The following is a 27,877-nucleotide window of genomic DNA, read 5'->3' as shown; positions in this document are numbered from 1 at the left end:
GGATCCTGAGCACCGAGCAAGACACCCAAGAAACCATGACATCATCTCTAAGGCAGCGCAGGCCTGAAATAGAATGTGAACTCACAATTATGATAGCTAGCATTTACAAGTTCACAAAGCCTCGTACCTAATAGTAAGAACTATTATTATATATATATATAATATAATATTACATATATATATATAGTGATCCTATTATTATCCTCATTTTAAGGATGGGGAAACTGAGGCCCAGAGAGGTTATGACCATGCAGTGAGTAAGTGTTGGACTCCAGATTGGAACTCGGGGTCTCCCGTCTCTAAGCCCTGTGCACTCTCTCTCTCTCTCTCTCTCTCTGCTGTGCTTCTTGGCTAGAATGATTCTCAGGACTCCAGACTTCTCCAGGATGCTTCTCTTTGTAGGGCTGGAGACAGGTCTAGATTCAGCAGACAGAGGCTTAGCCTGGCTTCTAATATGGAGTCACAGGACCCGAGTTCAAATCCAGACTCTGTCACTTACCAGCCCTCTCTGGGCTGAGGAGAAATGAGAAGGAGGCAGTTAGGGGGCACCAGAGTGCACACAGCACCAGACCTGGAGTTAGGAAGACCTGAATTCAAATCCCACTTCAGACACCGACTAGCTGTGTGACCCTGGGCAAGTCACTTTACTGTGTTTGCCTCAGTTTCCCATCTGTAAAATGAGCTGAAGAAAGAAATGGTCAACCACTCCAGGATCTCTGTTGTGAAGAGTCAGACATGACTGAATGACAATAAAAATGGGGGAAAGGGGTTTTAATGTGCTCTCGTCCACAAAGAAGCATCCAGTCCTCACCTGGGAAGGTCACCTCGGTCCTCCCTCGCCTGAGCTCACAGACTGTCCCTAGTCAGGGTCCTCCCACCTTCTGAAGCCCTGGGGCTTTTGGTCAATGGGCACGTCACCCTCTGAGAAGCCTCCTCTCCACTTGGCTGGGGCTTTCTCCAGCGCCCGGCCCCTGACATGCTTGGAGGAAGGCAGGGGCTGGAGTCTGATTTGGACATCTGAGGAGGGTAGGGAAGTGCCGGCACTCCAGAGACTCCAGAGGTCTCTGCTGCAATGTGATGGTGGGTGCCTCTCCCCCCATCGACGTCATCTACTGGTGGATAAAGGTGGAGCTTCGGAACCTAGGAATGGGGCACGATTCGAATTTAAGACTGGTCTGAGAACCACAGGCCTCACAGGTGAATGACCCAGCCCCTCATGGACATGCACAGACCCAGAAATCCACAAGCCCTTGGGTTCCTGGAGAGGGGCCTCATGGGGGATCTCCCTTTTGTCTCCTGCCACCTTCCAGGCCTCCCTTGGCCTGTTGCACCCTTGGATACTCTCAACAGCATTGTCCTTGGTTCCTTCAGACCCCAGGGCTGAAGAAGGGATGGCAAGTTCCTTATCCCCCCATCTCCTCCCTCCCTCCCTCCCAGGGGGCTGGCAATCCCCAGAAGGGGCAGCCTCCCCAGGACCATCTTCTCCAAACAGTCTGGCTCCTCCCTTTGCCCTTGGCCCTCCTTCCCCTCCTGAGCACCTCTTCTTCTTAGCCCACCCTCTCATTCACCTTATGATCACCCACGGTCAATTCAACAAATGTTAAGTGTCTACTGAGTGCAGAGCAATAGGCAGGTTGCCAGAGAAGATGCCAAGTTTATGAGAGGTAGGGAGTGCAAGTGTTTTACTGGTGAGGAAATTCAGTTAGAATGTAAGCTCCTTGAGGGCATCCCCAGCACCTGGTGAATGTCTGTTGTTTAGCTCTGTGGCCCCACTCGCCTTCCTCAGGGTAGCCTTTCCTGTTAGTAATGGCGTCCTCAGACCTCACTGAGAAGTCTGCCAGCCCCTAACGACAGCTAACGTGTCTCGAGTACGCAGGGTTCTTCTGAGGATCCGAGTAAAACACTGTGCAAACTCTAATGAGTAATAACAGCTCAGTCCTTGTTCAGTTGTTCAATCATGTCCTGCTCTATGTGACCCCATCTCAGGTTTTCTTGGCAGAGATCCTGGAGTGGTTTGTCATTTCCTTCTGCAGCTCATTTGACAGATGAGGAAACTTGGGCAAACAGGGTGAAGTGACTTGTCCAGGGTCACACAGCTGGTAAGTGTCTGAGGCCAGATTTGAACTCCTGACTCTGGACCCGGCGCTCTATGCACTGCAGTGCCACCTAGATGCCCCCTGTATGAGGAATAGCTAGCAGGCAGTTTGACTAAATTGGATAGCGCATGAAAGACTGGAAAGGTCAGGGGTACCCTACCCTTCAAATGCCCAGCTGAGGATTTGTTATTTTATCCTTGAGGCATTAGGGACTCCCTGAAGCCTTCTGAAGAGGGGAGTGGTAGGGTCAGATCTGTATTTCTGGAAGATCACTTTGGTAGCTCTGTAAAGAAGGGATTGGAGAGGGGAGAGACTGGAGGCAGGGAGAGTCATTAGGAGGTCCGAGGGAGAGGCAGCCATGTCCTGAATTAGGGTGGAGTCCATGAGAGTAGAGAGGAGGCATTGGAAGAAAAAGATATTGTGAAGAATGGCAAGGCTTGGTAATGGACGGGGCACAGGAGGGAGGGAGATGGAAGAAGAGCCCCCTCAACAGCGATGGGCTAGGAAGAGGTACGAGCCTGCGGCCAGGGTGCATTTAACAGTTGTGGAGTTTGGGAAGAATGAATGAAGATTAGGTAAAGGCTTGTGTAGCACCAAGAATGTGCTAAGCACAGGGGATAGAAATCTAGAAGGGAGGCAATGTCCAAACGCTGGTGGGACGGCCCGGGGAGCTGTCCAGCAGCGCTGGAGCTCAGGAGGCAGACCAGGACTGTGAGCAGGAATTTGGGAGTTATCTGAATAGACTCAGTAGACCCCTGGGTGCTGATGAGATCCCCATGAGAGTGAGGGAGTGGGGAGAGAGAAGAGAAGAAGCCCCTACATGAGCCTCAGAGGGTGCCCACGTTTAGGCCAGGGGAGAAGGATGACCCGTCAGAGTAGACTGAGGAGCAGTAGCCAGGAAGTGGGAGCATAACCAAGAGAGAGTAATGCCGCCAAACCAAGGGAGGGGAAATCTTTGGGATGAGAGGGTGGCTGAAAAGCTGAGCGAGGATAAGGAGAATGGATCAAGCAAAGGTCCCTGGCTCAAATCAAGTGCTGGTGCTCCTTAAAGGGCTGTGTAAATGCCGTTATTATCATTATCATTGCTATTTTTAGGCAACTAAGGGGAAGGTGCTGTGGATAGCAGGACTGAGAGTTTAGAGGGAATGTGACTGTAGAGCCCCAGAATCCCTGCTTGATAAACTCTGACCACTCTATTTCTCAGGGCAGGTTTTCCTGTCCAGAACCCTGGAGCTCTGGACCCTGGTTCGGCACCGATAGTTCTACTTCTGTTTGTAATAATGGATGAGAATGAGGCCAGACTGGGGAAGGGGAGGTGGTCAGCGCCCATGCAGCCTTGCAGGGCTGAGACCCAGTGGGAGGTAGGGGAGGTTTGACCAGAGGGTCAGGGATGATTCTGGTATCTTCTTCTTCGCAGTCCTTGGACTCCCAGCCAGAGCAGATTGCCCTCAGGCCCAAGGAGTTCTTTCTGACATATGACATCGAAGTCCTGACCGAGACCCAGGTGAGGGGGCTTTGAGGGTCTTTCATGTTGGACAAAGAAAGGCTATCAGCCCTGAGAGGACCCATGGGTTTGGGGTAGTGGCCTTGGGAATGAGATTTGAAGGTAGCTAGTGAGTATCCAGTCCAACCCATTATTTTTAAGAGAAGGGGAGAAATTTGCCCAAGATCCAGCTCATCCTCTGAAGCTTCTAGCTGAGTTACACAGATGTGAGGACAAGGGCCCCGGATGGAGGTGAAGATTGAGTTGGGCTCACTGTGGAGAAGTGAGAAGGGCTGGTGTCCAAAGCACCAGGAGATAGAAAGAAGAGGGTCCTCAAAGCCCTTTTGCATTGGTGCACTGGAGGCTGTTCAAAGGGTGGGATCAAGGCAAGAAAAGACAGGGTGGTATGGTGAATGCACAGAGTCAGGAGACTGAGCAGAGATTCCCACACAGAGCAATCATGTGGTCCCCATGTTTGAAGGCACTTGACTCTCTCACTTTGTAGCCTATTCTCCCTCATTGATTAGACTTGGACCCAAAAAGGCGCCTCCCTTGATTGCTTCCTTCCCTTCTGAGGGATGAAGTGGTTTTTATGGTAAGAAGGGTTATCTCAGCTGCTCCATTTTTTCAAAGTATCCTCCATCAAATGTCCAGGCATTTTTTCTCTTCCCTTCAGGGTGCACTTATCCTAGCTTTGTGGTATTGTATCATGTGTGTCTTCCATCTGGCCAGGTGGTATGTAGTCTAATCCCACCACGATATCCCTCCTGTTGCTTCCTCCTTTTATCTTCACCTCTGCTGCTTCTCCACTTTATCTCAAGGCTTTCCACGTAAGAGTACATCTTCTCCCTTCACCACTCATTTTACCTAATCTGTCCCTTTTGAATGAGGTATGACCTTTCATTATTCTATTCCCACTGTAAGCCATAACCTGCCAAGTCTCAGAGATACTCATACCCAACCCACTCAATTTCTCTGTGTTCTGTGTTGTAATAACAGTTATTTCTGCAGTGTACAAAGAACTTTCTGGTAGTACAAGCATCATCAGACTCATTTTACTAGAGAGAGAGAGAGAGAGAGAAAGAGAGAGAGAGAGAGAGAGAGAGAGAGAGAGAGAGAGAGAGAGAGAGAGAGAGAGAGAAAGTGTCTTGCCTTAGGTCATACAACTTGTAAATAGTAGAAATAAGGGTTGAAAATTAAAAGTTCACCAGACTTTTCCTTGTACTGCACTTAGGAAATGGGGTTGGGCTATAAATCTGACCTCTCAAAGGCTGGTGAGAGTAGCCCCATGGATCTTGGCTGGTTTGCCTGGCTATCTCCATGGAGTCATACAGCCTGGACAAAAATGCAGCCTTGGGGATTCCAGGAATTGCTTCCTACTGAGTCTGAATCATCAAGTTGCATCTGAGGATGGCTCCTAAAAGCCAACCTGAGGGAAGCAAGGAGGCCCTGGGGAGGAAGGACAATTACTTTGTAGACACATGAAGGGTTTGGAGCAATTTATTTAAAAAAAAATCAATTTGCAACCCCCCAGGAGATATCAAAGAGCAGATCACAGCATGGAAACCTGCATTTCCTTCTGTGATAAGTGCCTGCCTGTTACACCCCTTTGTCCACGATGCGACTACCCCCCTCTAGTGGCAAACATGGAGGAGGTTAGTGCTGGTGCCTTAGGTGGGAGCTTGTAACAGACTAGTGTGTGGCCAGCTCTCATGGAGAGCCCTTCCTCCCAGAGACCTCAGCTGCAGCTTCCAGATTTCCCCAGCCCCTTGCACAGATACAAAGACATGTAGACACCCCCCTGCAAGGGAAGTCCATTCCCCAGGGGTCACAAATGACATGCAGATCCTTGTGATTGTGCTATGTTCTCTCAGGGACATAGATGAGGAGCAGGCTATTTGCACTCAAGATGAGTGAAGGGTCTGGCTCCCAAACGAGGAGGGATCAGAATTTCTAGGAATCATGGCTCTGAAAACGGGGATAAAATCTTGTCAGCACTGAGTTTGCTCTTTTCTTTTGGAGGAGGTGGGGGACAGGGGGACAGATGTGTGTGTGTGTAGTTTGGGAAAACATGTGGCTTTCAGACCTTGGGTCACAAATCCCCCTCTCTCTGGCTGCCATCAATGCCTGAGCTGGGGCAATAGAACAACCCATATATAATAAGCATATGTTTCATAGTCCTAGAATTTAGGGTTGGAAAGGAGCTCAGAGACCATCTGATCCAGTCCATTCCCAATCAGGAATCCTCTCTACAGCATCTCTGATGAGTAATCATCCAGCTTCTACTTGCAGAGCTTCAGTGACAGGGACCTCACTACCTCTAAGGCAGCCCCTTCCATTTTTGGACAGCTCCAATGAATGATTAAGCATTTCGTCCACACATCAAGTCAGAAGCCGCCTCTCTGCTCCTCCATATGACCCCCTTCTCCTTTTTCTGTCCTTCTGGGCCTGGCAGAACCGGTCCAAACCCTCAGCCACAAGACAGCTTCCGTGTCCTCCCTAAACATCCCTAGTTAGTTCCTTCAGCTAGTCCTCATAGTGTATGACCATGAAGGCCCTTCATTGCTCTGCTCATCCTACCTGGATGCCCTGCATTTCATCAACAGCTTTCCTAAAACATGGTACCCAGAGCAGGATGACATCCCACGGGAGCATTCTGCTTGCCTTGATGAGGATCGGGGGGGAACCACTGAGACTCAGGCTCAGACACTCCCTGGAAGGTGGGAGGACCTCAGAGGCCGTGGTGTAAGAGAGGAAGACTGAGGAAGAAGAAGGCACTTTTCTAGGGTCTCAGTGAGTGAGTGGCAGAGCTCAGGAGTTTTTACTCTAAACACAGAGTTCTTTTAATCCAACTTAATAAGCATTAATTAAGTTCTTACTGTGTACTACATACTGGAAATACAAAGACAAAAAACCAAAACAGGCCCTGCCCTCAGAGAGTTTATTGTCCACTGGGGGAGATAACATACATGCATGCAGATAGTGAAATACAAACTCTGTACAAAGTAATGCAGGGTAGCTGGTTGGGGAGAGTCCTTAATACGGGAGGGAGAATGAGGAAACATCTCATGTAGCACTAGAAGGCTGAGCTGAATCCTAGAGGGAGATGGGGATTCTAGAGGCAGGAAATGCTGCCAGTCCAATTCTGGGCCTGTACTTGGAAGTTGTCCCACCTGGGCAGGACCTGTGAGAGGTAGGGCTGCACCGGGCATAGCCTTTGAGAGATCAGGGGCCTTTCCTGGCCATGGCGAGAACTCCCAGTGAGGAGTGTCAAGGGAAGAGAAATAACAATAGATTCTTAGGTTGTCAGAGATGGGAAGGACCCTAGAAATCATTTTATAGAGAAGAAAACCAACTTGATTTGCCAGATGACAGAATTGGGACCCAGTGACCTCTCAGCAGGCCAGAGCAATGGGCCAAGCTGTGGAAGAGGACAATTAATAGGGATGTGTGAAATCTGACATTTGGGCTCAAACAATCAACTTCACAAATTGACCTTTCTGTGACACTTGACAGTTACAGAGCATTTGGCCCATTTCTAACCCTACCATTGTGAGGCAAGCATGGTGGGTTTTCCTATCCCCTAGGAAGTTCAGAGTACTGAACCTCAGAGAGGTTTAAGTGACTTCCTCAAGGTTACACAACCAGCGAATGGCTGGGGTGATTGATACTCAGGCTTTCAGTTACCCCTGAGTCCAACACTGGAGTATAGGATCCCGAGGAGTTAGTCTAGAATAGTGGATAGAGTGTTAAGGTCAGAGAGGCCTGAATGTATCTTGCCTTAGATATTTGCTAGCTGTGTGGTTGAGGTCAGATTTGGGAGAGCAGTTCACTTAGATAATGTTCTCTTAGCCATTCATCAGGAGCTTTATTTACCATGTAAGCAGCATGGGCCTCCTTAGCAAGAAAGCTAAGTGAGACCTCGATATTTGGGGGAGTTATGCTTATATAGAAGTTTCAGAATGATGATGTAGTTTTAGAGGTTTTTATGGAGGTTAAAGGTTAAAGACAGGACAGGATGAAGGAGACAAAAGGAATTCTTTATGGTTTAAAGACTTAAGGATAGGACAGGTCGGACACTGGTTAAACATTAGAGATGGGGGAACACAGGATAAGGGAGCTTGGAAGATAAGGAGAAGTTTTATGGTATTTCAAGATAAAGGGAAGAGACTTTAGGGCACTCTCAAGTTACAGGATTTCCAAAGTACTGGAAAAGCAACTCTTAATATTCTTTTTAACCCTTAGGGCACCATTTGTATCCACATCAGTGTGACCCAGGGCAAATCCCTTAACTTCTCAGCCTCTCATCTGTGAAATGGGGCTAATAACAGCAACTACCTCAAAGGGTTAATGCAAGGATCCAATGAGATAACATATAGAAGGTGTTTGCAAGCCTTAAAGGGCTGTGGGAATGCTGGTTATCATCATTATTATTATGATTTTTATCCTCCTCCCCCTCCAGGGCTGCCTTTCTTGTGGAGCAAGTTGGACAAGAGCCTCTTTAGGATTCCTTCCAGCCCCTGGCTCTTCTTCATGACTAGCCCAGGGCTTTCCACATAGAAGGCACTTAACAAGTAACAATGGATTTTGTATTTGTTCATTTCTTTGTAAACACAAAGACCTCAAGCTGGCATTTCTCAGTTCTGACCCCTGATTGGAGCATCCCTCAAGTCACCAAAACCAAAGAAACTACATGGGGGCTGCCAGGTGCAAAACTCAGCTGTTTATGCCTGCTGAAAGAATGCAGCTGTCTTCATGGCCAATTGAATTGCAACCCCCGGACAAGGTCTTGTCTTGGTTTTAGCTCCGTTTGCTATCTCCTAAACCTCCTCTCCAGAGGGTGACAAAATACTGTTGTCTCCACTTTCCTGGTAATAAAATGGCCAGGAAGAAAAAGGATTCCTGGGTTCAAATCCTGCCTTGCCTCCACGTGACCTTGGGTCAGTTGCTTCACCACCTCTCTCCCCATTCCTGCCAGGCATCCTGAGCTGGGCTGTTTGCCACCCTCTGGTTCTGTGTTACCTCTTCCTTATTTTACTGATTTCAGGTTGTCACAGTGGATGTGAAGAACAAGAAAGCCATATTCAAGGATGGCTTTAAGATGGAATACAATAAGTTGCTGTTGGCCCCAGGAAGCACGTAAGTGGCCCTGGGGGTGTGTGTGTGGGGAGAACAACCCTCAGCAGGCTCTAGACCTCTCAGGTCTGCAAATCACTTTGCTCAGTCAGTCAACAAGCTTTTATTAAGTGCCTACCATGTGCCAGGCATTGTGCCAAGTGCTGGGGCTCAAGAAAGGCAAAAACCCAGCCCCTGCCCTTAAGGAGCTCACCCTGCAAGGTAGGGAATGTAATCAGCATCTTCCATTATGCAGATTAGGAAACTCAGGCCCATCAGAGTAAACTAGGAAGTGTCAGAGGTGAGATTTGAATTTGGGTCTTCTCGACTCTAGATCCGGCACTGTGTCCACTCTGGATGCCAAGCTGCCCTCCCTGTGTGACTTTTCTGGTCCTATGCATCCATAATGATGGTTTTCACCTCACTTCTCATTACTAAGTTATTGTTGGTGATGTCTTGCCACCCACTGACACCCATTTGTCTCTCTAATGCCCTTGGGGTCACCCACAGTTTTGATTTTTCTGAGATAATGGTGTTCCATGATTCACAGCCATAGAGCAGCCCCAGAAGAATATTTGTATTGAAAGAGGTGGGATTGTCATAGGGGAGCAACTTAGGATATATTGAAAGTTCTGCGTAGTTCCCCAAATGCAATCCAGCCTTGCCCCCAGCCCCATCTCCCCTATCCAATTCTTGACTCATCTCATCCCAACACATCCACCTCATCCTATATACTTCTCACCAAGTTATTTATATACACTGATGAACTGTGGGCATTTTTCATCCACTTGGTTTTTCTTGTGTGGATTGCTAAGCATTACTTGAAATGGGGAAAAACCATTCATTCAACATTTACTGACTCTGCTCTGTCCATGTTCTTGTACTAGGCACAAAAGGGGTCACCCAGATAACTAGATATAGTCCCTTCCCTCAAGTTGTTTACACAGTAGTTAGGAAGATGGTAGCCCTGCTGAGTTACCAGGGAGATCATTCTCAACACCTGCTTTTGTGAACCTTAAAGCACCACATATGTTGTTATTATCCTTCTCAGAACCCCGTGAGGTATAGAATAGAAATAGTCAGCCCAGTTTTACAGATGAGGAAACTGAGGCCAAGAGAAGGTGAAATTACTTGCCTATGACCACACAAGTAGTGACTGGCCGAGCTGGGATTCACTTGAACCCAGGACTTTTGACTCCAAACCCATTGGAGACTTATATTTTACCAAACCTGCCTCCTAACCATAACAGTAATGGAACAAGAAGAGTTCCAGTGAGAGTGTAGACATGCCATTTTTGATGGCTCTGAGGAACGAGGGCTCATGTTTGATTGTGAGCAGCTCAGGGCAGGATTCCCAGAGGCCATATTCTTGGAAGGTGGCAGGATTTTGATAGGTAGAGGATGCCAGGGAAGCGCATTCTGCTTCCCCACACAGAGAGCCTGGGACTCCCTTGGCCCTTGCTGGCCCATGAGGAGAAAGTGCACTGACTTCTTTGTTCCCCTGGATAGACTCTTAACCCAGGCAGAGCAGAAAGGTCTCGGGATGTGGAGTCCCAGGCCCTGGACTGGCATCCCAACTCCACTATTTACTGCCTGAGTGACCTTTGTATAAGTCATTGCCCCACCCCCCAAGTCTCAGCTCTCCTCTGTAAAATAATTAAATGGTAGACTTGTCACTTGGACATTATTCGTCTACCTGGAGGTCACTAGGGCACTTCAGAGCGGAGGGGGGGGCATGAATTAAGGGGAGACATTCAGGAGACTTGGGGAGATTACAGGGGAAAATTGGAGGCATCTCGGGGATTAATGGGAAGGTTGGGAGAAGACTGAGGGGACTGAGAGGATTAAAGAGGGAGGCAGGGGGAGGGGGGATTAAGGAGCTGAGATGGAAAGAGTTTCTTAATGAGTTTCCTAATCAAGCTCGCTCTGGCCAGGTCACTCCTTTGCTCAGAAAGCTTCATGGCCCCCTCCCGACTCTAGGACAAAACCAGCCACTCCTCCACGAGCATTTCAAGCCTTCCCTGTGGGGCTGCAGCCCCTCTTGCCAGATCAATTACAATTACCCAGCACTTTGCCTGTGTTTGCTGCTTGCTGACTTGAAACGTAGCAGTCCAGCCCTGGCCTCTGGGTCTTTTGCCAGCTGCCCCCATGCCTGGACTGTGCTCTTTCCTCATCTCTCTGGCCTAGATTTCTCTGCTCAGCTGCTCCCTCCTCTACTTCCCTCTCCTCCTCATTTCCCCTCCTACCCAGGGGGGAGCCCTCCTCTCCCTCTTGAGTTTACTCTGTTTTGCTTTGCATTTGCTTCTCTGTATTGTGTTGTTCCCCCAACAATCCCCACAGTAGAACATAAACTTCTTTTTTAAAAAAAAAAATATTTATTGCCATCCGTTTTTAAAAATGTTGGGTTCCTGATTCTCTTCCTCCAGCCCCTTCCCCCCCTCATTGAGAAAGCAAGAAATTCGATACCCATTATATGTGTGAAGTCATGGAAAACATTTCTGCATTAGCCATGTCACCAAAAAAAAGCGAGAAAAATACATAAAAGCTATCTGCTTCAGTTTGCACTCAGAGTTCATCAGGTCTGTCTCTCAGGAAGTGGATGCTTTTTTCACCGGGTGTCTTTTGGAATTGTCTGGGACCACGTCTTGATCAGAGTAACCAAATCTTCCACAGGTGATCATTGTTACAATGTTGCCATTGAACACAGGGGAGTTTTCCTTTTGTGTCTCTGGAGCCACAGTCCCTAGTGCGAAGTCTGACACACAGTAGGCACTTAATAAATGCTTTTTGGATGAATGAATGTTAAAAGTTGGAGAGGAAACCTCATAAATGGAGATGACGTTAGAATAATTTTGCCTCTTTTTGGGTGGTGTAGCCCCAAGACACTGAGCTGCAAAGGCAAAGAAGTAGAGAACGTCTTCACCATTGGGACCCCAGAAGACGCCAATAGGATAGGGAAGCTGGCCCGTGGGAGGAACGCAGTTGTTGTTGGGGCCGCCTTCTTGGGTAAGTAGGCCTTGGACAGAGGCCTCCAGGCTCCCCTCACACCCTGAGGGACCATTCTTGCCTCTGCCCCTTAGCAGGTCAGAGCGTCCTTCCTCCCAAGAGGCCAGCGCCTAGCTCCATCTCCTTCCCTTGGGGAGGTCAGAGTGTCCATCTCGTCTCAGTCCCCTGGGTCAGCGAGTCCTTCTTGTCACCAGGAATGGAGGTAGCGGCATACCTGACTGACAAGGCACACTCTGTGTCAGTTGTGGAGTTAGAAGAGACACCGTTCCGGAGGTTCCTTGGGGAGAAGGTTGGCCGAGCCCTCATGAAGGTGAGAGGCTGGCCCAGCCGGAGAGCAGAAGCAGCCACGCTGAGGTCCCAGGCTGAGGGGGAGCAGCAGTACCCTTGCTGAGCATGTGTTCTTCTAGCACTCCTGGGGAGAGGGGAGCCCAGAGACCCTTCCCCCGGGGACAGAGATCTTCTGGGGGACCCACCTCCCCCTTCTCTTCCTGCAACAGATGTTTGAGAACAATGGGATCAAATTTTACATGCAGACAGAAGTCTTGGAGCTTCGGGCCCAGGAGGGGAAGGTAGGTGTCCCCCCAGACTCCCTGTGTTCACCCTTCTCTTCTCACCCTTCCCTGAGCCCCTTAGAATGCCCCTCCCATCCAGTCCAATTCCAACCCAGTTCAGAAAAACTTTGGTTAGGTCAGGGGGGATGGGCAGGCACAGAGTGCTGTCCCTGGTGCTGAGAGAGACCAGAGGTTAGGAAACACATTCAGTCCCTGCCCTTAGGGGGTTTACAGCCAAAACAAAACAAAAAAACTAGATTCTCCAAAGAGATCAGAGTTGGGAGGGACCATCTGGCCCAATCATTTCATTTTATAGAGGAGAAAACAGACCAAAAGTGTCAGATGACAAAGTCAGGATTCAAAGAGGGCTCAGCAAGCTAGAACATTGGACCAGGCTGAGGAGGATGTAACCAAATGGGGATAAATGTCAAGTCTTACACTTGGGTTCAAAAACTCAACTTCCCAAGTATAGCTGTGGGGGAGGGGTGTGACTAGGGGCTGTGAGGAACCAAGCCCCTCCCCCCAAACTCAAGTACAAGGTGGGGAGTCATGGGCTTTAAAGGATCTTTTTACCACAGTGCTATGAGAGAGGTAGGCAATACAAGTAAGATACCACATTACGAAGGACAAACTGAGACTGAGAGTTTGGGGACTGGTTCCAGGCCAGAGGCAGCAAGTGGCCAAGCTGTCACACACCAGCCAGGTCCCCTGACCCCCCAATCTGAAGCCTTTTCTGCCTCACTAGCCAACCTGTAAAGGATTTGGGAAACTATGAGATGCCTTTAAAGTGCGGTAGATAATGTGTGTGCTAGACTTGGAATCAGGAAGACTGGGTTCAAGTCCTGGCAAATCTCTCTAGCACATGGTACTCAGGCAAGCTTTGCCTTTCCTTATGCTGACTAGTGCAATGGAAACACTAATTAGACTTCAGAGCTCTCAGTGCTAACAAGCTTTATTAATTAAATGTATGCAAACATTAGTTTATATTATAAATTAGACAATTCGAATGTTGACCCCACTAGGAATGAGCCATCAACCTGATTTCCTTGGGCTTCCCACTACAATATCTTATATTGGTATTCTCTGCCCTATTGGAGGCCATGTGCCTCCATCCAATGTGGTTGCCTGATAAATCTGGAAATCTCTATCAGTCATCATTGCCTTCAAGTGAACATAGTGGATGCTGGAGTCTCAAGTGTGGACAACCTAGGAGAGACCTATGATCAGTGACCCCCTATGGGGATCTCTGGCAGATTTCTTGTAGTACTAACTAGGAGTGCTGGCTAATTATACCCAAATTTGAGTTGGTGGTCAGTAACCTAATTTTTAATTTTTTTAATAATAGATTCAGATTTATTTTTTTACAACCAAGAAGGAGGGAGATATGGTCTCTAGCCTCCTGTTAGCTTGTGAAGTAGGGAGGTTTATTATGTGTCCTGTACTTTTTTTTTGTTTATTTAATATTTTATTTTCCCCAGTTACATGTAAAAGCAATTTTTAACATTTGTTTTTAAAACTTTGAGTCCCAAATTCTCTCCCTTCCTCCCTCCCCACCCCCCCACATTGAGAAGGTGAGTAATTTGATATAAGTTATAGGTGTACAGTCATGCAAAACATAACCATAATAGTCATGTTGTGAAAGAAAACATAGACAAAGAAAACTCAAGAAAAATAAAGAAGGCTAAAAAAAAGTCTGCTTCAATTTGTATTCAGACACCCTGAGTTCTTTCTCTGGGGATGGATAACATTTTTCATCACCAGTCCTTCAGAGCTGTATTGGATCATTATATTTCTGAGAATGATAGCTAAGTCATTCACTAATCATCTTACGATACTGCTGTTACTTTGTACACAGGACATTTCACTTTGCTTCAGCTCGTTTAAGTCTGTCCAGGTTTTTCTGAGAGCTCCTGCTCATCATTTCGTATATAGCACAGTAGTATTCCATCACAATCACATACCATGACTTGTTCAGCCATTTCCCAATGGATGGGCATCCCCTCAACTTCTAATTCTTTACCCCCAGAAAAGAGCTGCTGTAAATATTTTTGCACATGTGGGTCCTCTTTCTTTTTCTTTTTTAACTCTTTTGGGATTCAGACCTAGTAGTGGTATTACTAGGTCAAAGGAGAAGCCTAATTTATTTACCTATTCATTTAATTGGTGCCTAATGCCATAAACTAATAACATAGTTGTTTATTAGGTTTTCCCATTGGTTGTCTGTGTTCCCTGGTGGTCCCATATGAACAACACACATGCATACGCACACAGGTGGCTTACTAACCTATGCTCACCTTGATATTGAAAAGCATCAAGCTACTTCATCACAAAATAGCGGCTTGATGCCAGATGGAGTCAGCTCTGTTGAGCTGACAGAGTTATTCTCACTACAATCCCTTCACCTCTGAGCCTCAGTTTCCTCTTCAGTAAAATGAGAAAGTTGGGCTTGATGACCTCTCAGGTCCCTTCATGCAGTACATCTACCATCCTATGATCCTAAGTTCTTTGTAAACTGTAAAGTACTTTTCAAGGATAAAGTGCTTCGTGAATGGTAAAGTGGTTTATGCACTGTAGAATGCCATATAATTTGAGGGGTTATCATGACCAGAGCGTAACCTGCTTGAGGGCAGTTTCTTTTTTGTCTCTCCCCAGTGGCTAGCATAGGACCTGGTCCATAGGAGCAATAGGGACTGACCTTGTGATCTCACTGGTATAGAGAGCTCTTGGCTGAAGAAGCTCCCTCTGCGACTAAATTCAGGAGTAGTTGGGGGCACCCAGAGACCAGGAGTCTGGCTCGCTCAGCCAGGATGTGGGATTAGAACGCTGGACTTCCTGCTTCCAAGGCAGGCTCTCTGTCCACCATGCCAAGCGGCCCCTCACATAGGTGCCTCATACTAGGTGCACCCTATATGCTGGTGGAACCGAAGTGAAGGGACTAGCCTGTGATAGTGGAAAGAATGCTGGTTCAGGGTCTGAGGACCAGCTTCAAGCCCAGGCCAGGCTCCTCTCCAGCTGTGTTTCCCCAGACACTGAGCCTCAGCTTCCTCTCCTGTACAGTGGAGCTAATCCTCTTCCCAGTGCTGCTGTGGCATCTGCAGGGGCCGTGGGGCTGGGAGCTGGGTGGTGGGGACTGAGGGCGGCAAAGGCCGCCAAGTTTGGCAAGACTAGTTTTGAGAAATCACATCAGTGGAGACTCATCATCCCCTGGCTCCCCATCAGTGGCCTTGCTGGTTTCCTAGCAGGTCACAAAAGCGGTACCCCACGGGTGGCTGAGGAGGGGGTGGGGAGCCTGGTCTATGGAAAAGGTGCTGGCTCAGAGAGGGAGAGGGGTTTTCTGAGGTCACACAGCAAGCTGAACTTCCATCCAGGTGTTTTCCTGCCTTGGGACTTCACCCCCTTCCAGTCACTGCTGGTCCCAGATTTGCTCCCTCCTACTTAAAGCACTCTGCTTCACTCATTTACCATGTGGATAAAGGCCTTGGGGTTGGGGGGTGACAAGGGACTCTCAGTTTGGTGTCTTCCCTGCCCCACTCTGTCCCAGGCCCCAGCTCCTCACCTCCTGCTTCTTTCCCTCCTCCCTGCAGCTGAAGGAGGTTATCCTGAAGAGTGGCAAGGTGGTCCGGGCTGACGTCTGCGTGGTGGGCATTGGTGAGCGGGCAATGCTGCCCCCGCTCCCTTGCCAAGCAGGGCTGGGGCTGGGGCTGGTGCTAGGGCCGACTGAAGTGTGGGTTATAAGGAGGGGGTCAGGAGGAGGTGGGACTGGTGGGGGCATTCCAGGCCCTAGGCTAGGCTTGAGTGTAGAAGTCTGGGTTAGCCAGGGGAGGCGGCTCAAGGCTAGAGCTAGGGGGGCCTCTGGGCCGCAGTCAGAGGCCTAGCCCTAGTTAGGAATGTTCCTGGGATCGAGCTGGGGTGAGGCCTAGGACTGAGCTTGGGGTGAGAGCTGGCATAGGGTTCAGGAGTGAATGTTGGGTTAGGTCTCCCTTGGGGTTTGGGGTGAAACAATGGATTAAGTTTGGGGTTAAGGCTGAAGCTAGAGTTGGGGCTGATGGTAGATAGTTGCCTTTCATGCTCCAGAAGGCCCAGGAGAAGGGCCCCAAGGACCAGGCCCCAAAGCCACACTCCCAGGGCCTTCCTCGGCCCATCCTTCTTCCCTCCTGCTGGCTCCTGGGCATCTCTCAGGGTGATCTAGACCAGGGGGCAGGAGAGACTGCCTCACACTTACTTCTGTCTCATCAGGCGCGGTGCCAGCCACAGGCTTCCTTAAACAGAGCGGAATCAACATGGATGCCCGGGGCTTCATTCCTGTTAACAAGGTCAGGTTGGGTCCTCCTCCTGGGGTCAGGGTGGGCAGGCTTCCCAGTGGATGGTTCTGTGCAGGCTGTCCCCCTGAAGGGCCCTCCAGGAGGATGAGTCAGGGTTGAGCAGTCAGGACCCTGACCTGGAGTGGTCTGTTGGGCTCCAGGCTGGGCAGGATAGCTCTGTTCTGGGTCTGAGCTGGGAGTTCCAGGCTCTAGGCTGGGTGGGGCAGATATATTCTGGGTCTGAGCTGGGAGTTCCAGGGTCTGAGCTGGGAATTCCAGGCTCTAGGCTGGGCTCTAGGCTGGGCAGGATAGCTCTGTTCTGGGTCTGAGCTGGCAGTTCCAGGCTCTAGGCTGGGTTCTAAGCTGGGCAGGACAGCTCTGTTCTGGGTCTGAGCTGGGAGTTCCAGGCTCTAGGCTGGGCTCTAGGCTGGGCAGGACAGATCTGTTCTGGGTCTGAGCTGGGAATTCCAGGTTCTAGGCTGGGCAGGACAGCTCTGTTCTGGGTCTGAGCTGGGAGTTCCAGGCTCTAGGCTGCGCTCTTGGCCCATGAGCTCTCCCAGACCAATGCGTCTGCGTCTTCCCTCTCTTGCCCTGGTCGCCATCTGCATTCTACTCCTCCTCCATCCCCAGATGATGCAGACAAACGTCCCTGGCGTCTTCGCAGCTGGTGATGCTGTCACATTCCCGCTGGCCTTGAGGAGCAACAAGAGAGTGAACATTCCACACTGGCAGATGGCCCACATCCACGGTGCGCGTGGGGCCCTTTGGGCCTTCCTGGCAGGCGCCTGCTCAGCCTCGCGCTGCTTTGGAAGGGGGTGCGGGTGGGCAGGGACTAGAAAACTTCTCCGTGAGCCCATAGCTGCTGGGCTCAGTCCTGAGAAGGCAGAACCGCGTCTCCTTCAGCACCTTTCGTTGGGCCTTACACCAAGTAAACATGAGGAAATGTTTGTTGAATGAACCACAGTGATGCCCATTTCTATATTGTCTTAGTTTACGAAGTGCCTTCTTCACAGCAGCCTGTTGAAATAGACAATGCATTATGATGCCCATTTTATAGAGAAGGAAACTGAGGTTCTGAAGGACGTACAGGGTCACATGGCCAGGAAGTGGCAGAGCAGAGACTCCAGTACATTTCTTTAGACTCCAAATCTGGTGCTCTTTCCACGAGACTTTGTGGTCTCTAATGAATGAAAAAGCATTTATTAAGTGATTACTGTGTGCCAGCCGTTGTGCTGAGTGTGGGGGGGGGATAGAAATATGAGCCAACAAGGCAGACCCTGCCCTCAAGGAGCTTCCATTCTATTAGGAGAAGAGAGCTCTAATGGAGTTCAGGGAGGAGCATGGTGGATGGGGAGACAGAGACAATGGTGATTGATAGGATTGGGCCGAGGTTGACATGTCTGTCTAGGAAATGGTGGTTGGATGGATGACAGTTCCCAGAGTTAGTCTTAGTAGGGTTTATGGAGGAGGGCACACAAGCCAGGAATGTGGCCTGGTGGGTTTGAGATCTTTCAAGACAAAAGGGGCAGCCAGGTGATGCACTGAATAGAGCTCTGGCCTTGGAGTCAGGAGGACCTGAGTTCAAATTCACCCTCAGACACTTAACCTTTACTAGCTGTGTGACCCTGGGCAAGTCACTTAACCCCAATCACCTCACCAAAAAGCAAAAAAAAAAAAAGACAAAGGTGATAGCTTACCAACCAGCTCTGAGTCACAGACGTGGGACCTTCAGTGCTGGACGGAGGTGGAGGCTAGAGAGTACGCCCCAGCACCTGGAGAGAGCCAGGATGGGGCGGATGAATGGGTGGATGGATTGATAGATGTGAGTGCATAGGTGGCTGGATAAACAGATAGGCAAGTGGGTGGATAATTGGATGAAGAGTGAATAGAGAGATGGATAAGACATTTATCAAGTGATTACAGTGTGCCAGGCACTGTGCTAAGTACAGGCAATACAGATGTGAGCAAAAGTAAAGACTATCCCTGTCCTCAAAGAGCTTCCATTCTAATGGGGGAAGATGACACAGAGGGGAGGGGAGGAAGGAAGGGGGCACTTATGGGGGGGTCCAGGGAGTCATGGATGGATGGACAGATAGGTAAAGGGATGGGTAGAATGGACAGATGGCTGCATAGACCGCAATAAATGAATGGATGAAGTAATGTATGTGCTGCTGATGAATGGACGAATCATTGGGGAGAAGAGACAGATGGATGGATTGGTGAATGATGAATGGAGATATAGGTCAATAAATGATTGGGATGATGATGGATGGTTGGATTGGGGGATAGAATAGACAGCTAGATGAATACATGATGGATGAATTAATGAATGAAGTGATGGATGAACTTTTCATCTAAGTCATTGGTCAGAAATCTGAGTGGGGTTTTTAACACTTTTAACAAGACCTTAAATTTCAGGCACGAACAAACATTTCAGGGAAAGGTGTGCATGATCTGTTTACTCTCTCCCTTCCCTTTTCCCCTCCCAAGGCTCAGTGAGGTAGGGAGAATGCCCCCCCCCCCAAGCCTTTGAATATTTGCTAAGAAGCAGTCTTGCATGGACAGAAATACCATGGCTTGCCCTTGGTCAAAGGGTCTCCCCATCCATCAGAGCAGACACCTCCCTCCATGTCTTAGCAGATGGTTTCATGAGTGTCGGTGGCCAGAATCTGCATGCCCCTGTGGCCAGCCTTCTGGCACTGCGCCATGATGCATTTATCCCAGCTTGGCTTTGATGAGGGACAGAGAGTCCATCTGTGTGTACCGGAAGCCTTTCTGGCATGGTAGGAATGTACAGGACTTGGGATCACCTTCGAGAACTCAGGGCCATCTGCCCAAGACACAGAAGGGGGATGCCAGTGGAGAACCTGGTCCATAGCTGGAGAAGATTTTGTTTGTCAGTCAGTAAGCATATATTGGAGTACCTAGTATGTGTCAGGCATTGGGCTAAGTGCCCGGGAAAGGCAAAAGACAGCCCCTGAGTTCAGGGTGTTCACAGTGTGACGTAAACGACTATGTATAAATGAGATGCATGTGGAAGGCTTTCGTCAGGGGCTGTTTCCCAGTTTCTCGCAGCTGTAATACCCTCTTGTCCAGGGGTGGGGTGGGCTTAGCAAAGCCACCTGGGGGCCACTTGCCGGGCTGGTGTCCTGGTCCTCATGGGCCTCCTCCCCCCACCAGGGCGTGTGGCGGCTCAGAACATGCTGGCCCAGGAAGCCGAGATCAGTACTGTGCCCTGCCTCTGGACTGCCATGTTTGGGAAAAGCATCCGTTACACAGGTTATGGTTGGGGGCTGGTTGTCTCCGGGGACGGGCAGTGGCCTTGAGTGACGAGGAAGGAGGGAGGGAGGGAGGGAAGGTGGGAGAACCAGGTGGCGAGACAAACTGGAGGGCTATAATATAGCCTGAGCAAATCAGGAGATGGCCGCTGAGCTTGCCCTCAGGGAGCTACCAGTCCAGCCGGCCACCCCCAGGAAGGGAATGGGTGTGGGGAACAAATCTTAGAATCTCTCCCAGTCCCCAGAGTTGGAGACGGAAGGGACCCTGCTGCTCCTGGTCTTGAGCAGAGGAGCTGACCCTCTCCGGGGCAGCCTGCTGGACAGCTCTGAGCAGCAACGAGCTTTCCCTTAGGGCAGGGCTTCTTATCTGGCTTGTGCGGTGGACTGGCTTCTCGGAGTCCTGCTGTTAAATGCCTAAAACAAAATCTGTGAGATTACAAAGGAAGCCCATTGTATTGAAATGTGGCCATCAGTTTTTAAAAAGCTTAGAAAGGCCCTGCTTAGACGGCCTGAAGTCTGCCTCTCTGTAACCCCACCCCCTAGATCCAGATTCTGCCCGGTGGTGACAGGTCTCAGGGGGTGATGGAGAGATGGGGAGGTCTGGTGCTGGCGGACCCGGTTCCTGCCTGGCTTAGCTCTTCTGTGAGACTTCGGGTGGTGAAGTTCGTCCACGGGCCTCAGTTTCCTCTGCAAGAGGAAGGCTCGGACCAGGCGACCTCTGAGCTCCTGTCAAACTCTTAACCTTCGGGCCACATTCCATTAAGCCACAAATTCCTTGAGATAAGGGCTTGTTTCACTGAGGATCAGGGGAGCAGAGATTTAGAACTGGAAGGGAGCCCAGAGGACACTGAGTCCGCCCCTCTATCTCGGGGAGGCCCAGAGAGGTTAGATGATTTGCTAGGGTCACATGGCCGGGAAGTGTCTTACAGGATTTGAACTCGGGTCTTCTTGACTCCAAGGTCAGTGCTCCATTGGGATGATTGTTGGGTTGGCTGATTGGTTGATTTCCCTAGAGTCCTGTCATTGGGAGACTCATCCTGACCCCAGACCCAAGCCTACCTCTCTGAATGTCCCCCTTCCCACTATGGCTCCTTGCTGTGCCCTCTGGGTACAAGCAGACAAGGCTAGCCTGCTTTCCCCAGGATGGCCCTTCAGATCCCCATAGGCCCATCCCAGCTGAAGGGAGATGAGCATGTGTGGGGATCACTGCTGGCCGTGGCAGGCCAGGATTGCAGGAGAAATGAGCCTCACAGCTGGATCTGGGGGAGAAAGGGAGGGTAGTACCTGCATCCTGGCTCTGCCATTCACTGGTCACCTTTCTGTCCCCTGACCATTCCCAGGGTACGGGGAAGGGTTTGATGACGTCATCATCCAGGGGGACTTGGATGAGCTGAAGTTTGTGGCCTTTTACACCAAGTGAGTTGAGTCCCTGGTGACTTCTACCCTAACCCTAGCCAGCCATGAGAGGGGGAGGGGGCCTGCTTTGGGAAGACCATCTCCACCCCCCTCCACCCTTGTCAGCTGTGAGAGGGGGAGGGAGACAAGCTTTGGGAAGACCTCCTCCACCCCCCTGACCCTTGCCAGCTGTGAGAGGGGGAGAGGGACCCTCTTTGGGAAGACCTCTCCCACCCCCCTGACCCTTGCCAGCCGTGAGGGGGGGAGAGGGACCCTCTTTGGGAAGACCACTTCTATCCCCCTGACCCTTGCCAGCTGTGAGAGGGGGAGGGGGACAAGCTTTGGGAAGACCTCCCCCACCCCCCAGACATTGACCCAGCTCTTCCTCACAGGAATGATGAGGTGATTGCTGTGGCAAGCATGAACTATGACCCAATTGTCTCCAAAGTGGCTGAAGTCCTGGCCTCGGGGAGAACAATCCGAAAGCGAGATGTGGAGTGAGTAGAGGCATCTGTGTGTCTCCCCCTTCCCATCCTGGGGCCTAGGATGACCACTAGCTGGGCCAATGAATAGCCCCTCTATGTGGGCTCATGGCAGAGGGCTCAGGTACCAGGGTCTTTCTGCCCTTGATTGGAGAGAAGCTCAAAAGGTCACCCATTCAGAAGGTAAGACTGAGTCCAGGACGATGGTCAACTGGGCGTCCAGTGTCTGAGAACCAGCCTCACTTGGGGGGCTCAGCCCAAAGGGGTTGGCTATCAGAGAATGAATTCTTTTGGTTCCAACATCTCATGAAGACCATCTACTGAGGTTTCTTGGAGTTAGGATCTGGTGCAATGAAGAGGGCATCCTCCACTGTATCTCGAAATGTTGAATGGCTTGTGGGGAAGAGACTGGGGTAGGGTGGTCCGACACCACGCTCGTCTTAGAGCCGCCTTGCTGGCTGCCCTTCCATGAGGGTAAAGGCTCTTCCTTAGCCCTTTTATCTGTAGCCACCTAAGAAAAGACTCCGGTCAATGTGGGGTCAGGAGGGTCTGTGTAGGCACAGCCCCCAGCCCTCGCTGTGAATCAGCAAACACAAGGCAGGGACATACAGAGAGCAAAGAGTGGGCTCCACCAGGCATCGATGGCATGGCCTGGCTGTTTTGTGGAATGTTGGTTTCAATGATCTGGATGTGGGAGAGGGCGGAGAACCATGTAGGTCTGCAGATGGCCTCGAGCCCTTCCAGAGAGAACAGGGCAAGGAATGAGATCAAAACCTAGGAAGACTCAGGAGGCCACAACACCTCGATGTGAACAAAGCAACCTTCTCAGAGTATCTACTGTGCTCAGAGCTTGTGTGTGTGTGTGTGTGTGTGTATGCAAGTATGTATATGTGTGTGTATGTGCACACATGTGTGTCTGTATGTGCATGTGTGTGCGTGTATGGTGTATGTGCTCAAAGTTCAGATGAGGCACAGTCCCTGCCCTCATGGGGTGCACAGTCTTGGAGTGGGGTGAGGACAAAGCACAAACGGATTATTGTAACATAGAACAACCCAAGAACAAGGACAGAACACACTTGGACATCCGTGGGAGCATTTAGACAAAACCCATCCACGCTCTCTCTGTGGGAGCTGAGGCTCCTCGCCCTCAGCCATGGCCCCAGGGAAAGGCTGGAGACCACTGGACACTCTGGGGAGGGGGGCTGGGAATCCAACAGGATCACTGCCCTTCATCCAAGGGCATCCATGGCCCCCCTCCTCTCCCACCTCTGCTTCCATGCTGGGCTCTCGGCATCACCCCTGCAGAGGCGGCCCAGGGTGGGGTGAGGTTCTGAGAACCTTGGCAAGATCTGGATTCCAGGAATGGGGAAGGACCCAAAAGCAATGAGAGCCTCGCCCTGAGGCTGCTGGGGGAGAAGCTGGGGCTCCTAATGACGACTTTTCTTTCTTCTCTTTCTCTGTCTCTCTCCTCTGCTTTCACATCCTAAGGCTCTTTGTTCGGCTTGGCAAGTATGTTTCCCTTCTTGGCACCTTCCTGACTGCCTCAGTAATGCCCATGAGTGTCATGGCAGCTCCCATTGCCCCCTGCTGCCCGTCCATGGGGCCCTAGGACAGGGGATCAGGGTTCAGGGTCTTCCAAGCTTACATGGCTCCTCCCAAGCTCAGATTTCCAGGTGTCCCAGTGAAGGGCTGGATGAGTCAGAGTTCTGGGAACCAGCTGGACAAATGCAGGAGAGGGTCAAGCAGGACAGCTCTCAGAATTGTCCATATGCCATGCCCTCCCCTCCTGCCCCAGCCTTGATGATCTACTGCATTGGAGGGGGATTACCCACACTGATGGCATCTTAGATCAGTGGAAATGTGGCCACAGTTTGCAGTCAGAGGACCTGGGTTCAAATCCTGGCACTCAGACAAGTCACTTCCCCCCTTGGGGGCTCAGTCTCCCTCTTTGTAAAAATGAAAGGATTGCACTAAATGACCTGCAAGGTCCCTTCTAGCTCAAGGTCTGGAGGTGAGAGATGGAGTTTTGTGGGAAGAACAGTGAGAAGACCAGTTTGGTTGGACAGTAATGAGCAGGAAGGGGCGTGACATCCAATGAGGCTGGAAAGACAGGTTGGGACCAGACTGCGAAGGCTTTAAAAGCTAAGCAGAGATCATATTTGGTCCTGGAGATAACAGGGAGCTTCTGGAGCTCCATGGTCAGCCCTGTGCTATAGGAGAATCACTTTGGGAGCACAGCATGAGATGTATCAGAGTGAGAGGGGCAGCTAGGTGGCACGGTAGATAGAGCACTGGCCCTGGAGTCAGGAGGACCCGAGTTCAAATGTGGCCTCAGACACATAACACTCACTAGCTGTGTGACTGGGCAAAAAAAAAAAAATCAGAATGAGAGGAGGGGTTGGGCAGGCAAGTCTAATGAGAAGGCTCCTGCACCAGGCCAGATGAGAGGGGATCAGGTAAGGAGGGACTGAATGAGGGGGCGGCTGTGGGAGCGGGAGCAGGGGTGTAGATGAGACAAGATGTGACTGGAGATGCCAATGATGTGAATGAGAGGAAGGGCAGTGGTGCCCTCCCCATAGACAGAGGATTTCAGAGGAGGGCTGGCTGCAGGCCAGGGAGAAGGAGACACACCAAGTTCGAGAGGTGCATGGGCTGTGGGGCTGGAGACGTCTACGAGCTGGTGTCCAAATGTTGGTGATGCACCAGCGGAGCTCGAGAGAGAGACTGAGGCTGGAGAGACAGAGAATTAGACCCATAGGAGCCAATGGGGTCACCCAAAGATGGCCTGGGAGAGCCACGTACTCCAACCCTCCCATTTTACAGATAAGTCAGTTGAATCTCAGGCAGGGGAAGTGAATTGCCCATGGTCACAAGAGTTGTGGTTGGATTTGAACCCAAGTCCTCTGACTCCAGAGACAAGGCCCCTTCTACAGTGTCTCTGGACAATGACAAAAGTAGGTAGTGAGGTCCCCATCCTTGGTGCCCACATGTTGGAGCAGCTGTCGAGGACAGCTGCTCAGCTCTCGGGTGGACCTGCTGACCTCTGGGGTCGCCTCCACATCTGAGCTCTGGCAATGCAGAATTCAGAGCCATCGTGACGGCAAGACAGAAGGCTGAGAAAAGGCCATTGGATTGGGGGGTTGCCGGAGTGGTGACGTGGGGGAGAAGGGTTTCATTTGAGGAATGGGGTCGGAGTCTCAATTGCCAGGAGTCAAGGAGAGGTGGAAGGTGAGGACGTGGAAGCACTGGACACAGAGGACGTTTTTCAGAAACTTTAAGGAGAAGGGGGGCGGGGATGGAGTCCCAGCATGTCAGAGACCTGGGCACGTTTCCGGCTGAGAGCAGAAAGCCAGCGGGCGTGGGAACCATCGGATGGAGGCTCCCCAAAGTGGGCGGGATGGGAATGAGTGTCCAGGCAGAGCAGTTGGCCCCAGGGAGGAGGTAAGGCAGCGCCAACTGGGAGCTCAGGAGAGCAGCTGCGGGATGCCCCGGGCTGGAAGTGAGGAGGGCTGGGGGCAGATGTCTGGCCTCATCCTTCAGAGCCTCCAAGTGAAGCAGCACCAACTCTCTTTTCCAGGACGGGAGACATGTCGTGGCTGACGGGCAAAGGCTACTGAACACCCAGCGGGCCGGGACGTGGGCAGCTGCTCACTCAGACTCTTGCCAAACCCGCCACCTCCCCAGTCTCTCCCTCTGAGCAGAATCTAGCCTGCCTGTCTCCTGCTGCAAAGCCGACTCTTGTCCGGGGGCTCTAGCTCCTCTGGGAACTTTGGGGCGACCTGACAGTGGCGTGGGGCGCCGGCCGATTCCTGACGCGGCTCTGCCAGCATTGGAGGCGGCACAGAAGGAGCTCGGAGCAACCCCCTCGCCCCGTCTCTCCTCTGGTGGCCACGCCTGCCTCTTGCCGGTCCCCACCCCCCTGGACCCGCCCCGGGACCCGCCCCCGGCCGCCTTCAGGAGCGTGGGTTCTGCCTTTCTGGCAGAATCACCTGTAAACGAAAGGGCCTCGAAGCTAATCTCTGACGTCCTTCTGGATGATTTTTCCTCCCAGGGTCAGCGGGTGACCCTTCCCCCTCTTTCCAGGCACTGCTGGCTTTGGAAACCAGGGCAGGCCCCCCCCCCCCCCCCCGGACAGACCAAGCAATAATAGTCAATAAACAAATCTAATTTTGTGTCGGAGCAGAACGTTGCCTGTGGATCGTGCGGCTTCCACCCCCCCCCCCCGCCTCCCGGGAGCCCCTGACCCAGGGACCCCCGGGTGTCTTAGAATGAAAGCAGCACGCGGCGCTGCCAGAGCCCCACAGGGGGTGGCTTCTCCGTCCTGCCGGGGGTGTGGCCACAAGCCTGGCAGGACCCTCTAGAGTTTCACCCTTTGGGTGCGAGTCTGCGGGAGGCAGAGACAGCTGGCTCTCTGATCTTGTAGGGAAGAAGGCCAGGGGTCCAGGCCCACTCCCCAGCTACCCTCACTGCTCGGGGACCTTTCAGAACTCACAGCATGCTAGAAGGCACCTTATGAATCATAACCCCCCTGCCCTTTGTTTTTAAACAAGTTCAGAAACCAAGGCCCAGAGAAGGAGGTGACTTGTCCAAGGTCACACAGCTAGCAAATGGTTGAGCTGGTATGTGAACATGGCCCTCCTAATGGGAAGATGGCATCGTGGAGATCCAAGTTCGAGCTCTTCCAGAATGCTGTTGTTGGGCGCAGGACCTCCATCCCTTTGTCCCTGCTGAGGGAGTGGTTACCACACTGGCTCTGTTTCAGACAACTGAGGTTCAGAGGGTGTGTCTTGGCCAAGCTCAGAAGTGGCCAGGCTGGGATCGGGACCCAGGCTTGCCTGGGCGCTGTTGGCCTTTGACCCACTGAGGGTCCCAGCATCTGCCCGGGGGGGGGGGCTGCGGCCTCCAAAGGAGGCTTCTCTGCCAGGAGCAGGAGGTTTTGTGTGAGGTGGCCCAATGAGGCCATGCTGCAGATGAGGATATTGAGGTCCAGCTGTCCAAGGTCACCCGGGTGGCAAGGGCTGGGGGTTCCCAGCTTCCCTTTGGGTGGGAGGGGGATGATGAGTGGTCACTGAGCTTTGTCCTATGAGGCCAGGAGCAAGCCTGAGGACCCGGCCACCTGTGAGTGTGCCCTCTGCTCACCATCCCTTGGCAGGGCCTCCTCCTACCCAGCCCCACCCTTGCCTCAGAGCTTTCCCAGGAACCCACACCCACGGCTTACCTCTGCTTTACACCCATTATCTCGTGCTGTTATCCTCCCATTTTACAGATGAGAAAGCTGAGACCATAGGGAGAGAATAACATAGCCAGGGGCACAGCCAGCGTCTGAGATGAGCCTCAGGCCTGCATCTTGACCCCAATCCAGCGAGCTACCGCCTGCGTGGAGCCTCTGACAGCCTTCCCTGTAAATTCAGGGGGTTCTGCATCCCCATGAGGCGCATTTACAAATACTGGAAGGACTGGCCCGTGAAAGGGGGATTGTCTGGCCCCCAGGACCAAACCAGGGAGCTCTGAAAGGCCATGTTCGGCCCGCTCCTGGCCATGGTCATTGTAAAGCAGGGAAAGCTAGTGAGCTCCCCACCACTGGCGGTCTTTAGGATGGCACTGAGGCCTCCTCCAGTGGAAGAGCTGGTTTGTACATGTCCCCGGAGCCTAGGTCGGTGCCCAGCACACAGCAGGCACTTAATGAAGGCAGTGCTGCACAGGACTGGGAGTCAGGTCTGGGCTGGACAGCCTGGGGCAAGTCTGTCCCAGCTCTGGGCCTCAACGGCCTCGGTACAAGGAGGCACTTGGAGCAGGGGGCCTGGGTGTGAGTCTGCTTGCTTCTCGCCAGTCACAGGCTGAAGGTTCGTCTGGGACTGGATGAAGGGGTCTCCCGGAGCCCCCTCCCATCTAGGGGTCAGCAGGTCAGCTCATGAGGCTCCCCTCCCCCTCGTCTGCCTGGGTTCTTCCTTCAGCCCAAGGGAGGCAGGGTGGTCCAGTGAGCCCTGCACCAGGATTGAGGAGACTGGCCGAGTGACCCTGGGGTGGGGGGAGGTGGTTTCTACCTCCACCATGACCCCGCCCCTCCCCCCCTTAAGGCAGAAGGAAGGCATGTGGGTTTGTGTGTCTGGCACAGTAGTTTTAAATAAACAATGGATGAACAGATGGATGGATGGATGGATGGATGGATG

General features: G+C 51.5%; 1 protein-coding gene across 3 annotated transcripts in view; it reads left to right on the top strand.

Moving 5' to 3' along the window:
* AIFM3 (AIF family member 3) overlaps window positions 1–25,826 on the top strand; it is a 47,254-nt gene extending 21,428 nt beyond the window's left edge. The window contains exons 9-21 of one of the 3 annotated variants that reach the window (XM_020996686.2): window positions 3,514–3,600; window positions 8,627–8,718; window positions 11,570–11,700; window positions 11,895–12,010; window positions 12,198–12,269; window positions 15,836–15,899; window positions 16,488–16,564; window positions 17,183–17,300; window positions 19,733–19,831; window positions 21,171–21,246; window positions 21,618–21,722; window positions 23,196–23,216; window positions 25,285–25,826. In XM_020996686.2, coding sequence (XP_020852345.1) covers window positions 3,514–3,600; window positions 8,627–8,718; window positions 11,570–11,700; window positions 11,895–12,010; window positions 12,198–12,269; window positions 15,836–15,899; window positions 16,488–16,564; window positions 17,183–17,300; window positions 19,733–19,831; window positions 21,171–21,246; window positions 21,618–21,722; window positions 23,196–23,216; window positions 25,285–25,324 — 1,098 coding nt within the window. In that variant the 3' untranslated portion in view covers window positions 25,325–25,826. The remainder of the gene's footprint in view (window positions 1–3,513; window positions 3,601–8,626; window positions 8,719–11,569; window positions 11,701–11,894; window positions 12,011–12,197; window positions 12,270–15,835; window positions 15,900–16,487; window positions 16,565–17,182; window positions 17,301–19,732; window positions 19,832–21,170; window positions 21,247–21,617; window positions 21,723–23,195; window positions 23,217–25,284) is intronic. The other 2 variants (XM_078154479.1, XM_020996689.2) reach the window with 2 other exon arrangements.
* The last annotated feature ends 2,051 nt before the right edge of the window (window positions 25,827–27,877 follow it).

This window comes from Phascolarctos cinereus, unplaced genomic scaffold (assembly GCF_003287225.1).
Source record: "Phascolarctos cinereus isolate Bilbo 61053 unplaced genomic scaffold, phaCin_HiC Scaffold_4;HRSCAF=312, whole genome shotgun sequence".
Lineage (NCBI taxonomy): Eukaryota > Metazoa > Chordata > Mammalia > Diprotodontia > Phascolarctidae > Phascolarctos > Phascolarctos cinereus.
The sequence above is the reverse complement of the archived record's forward strand: the minus strand, read 5'-3'. Positions and strand labels throughout refer to the sequence as shown.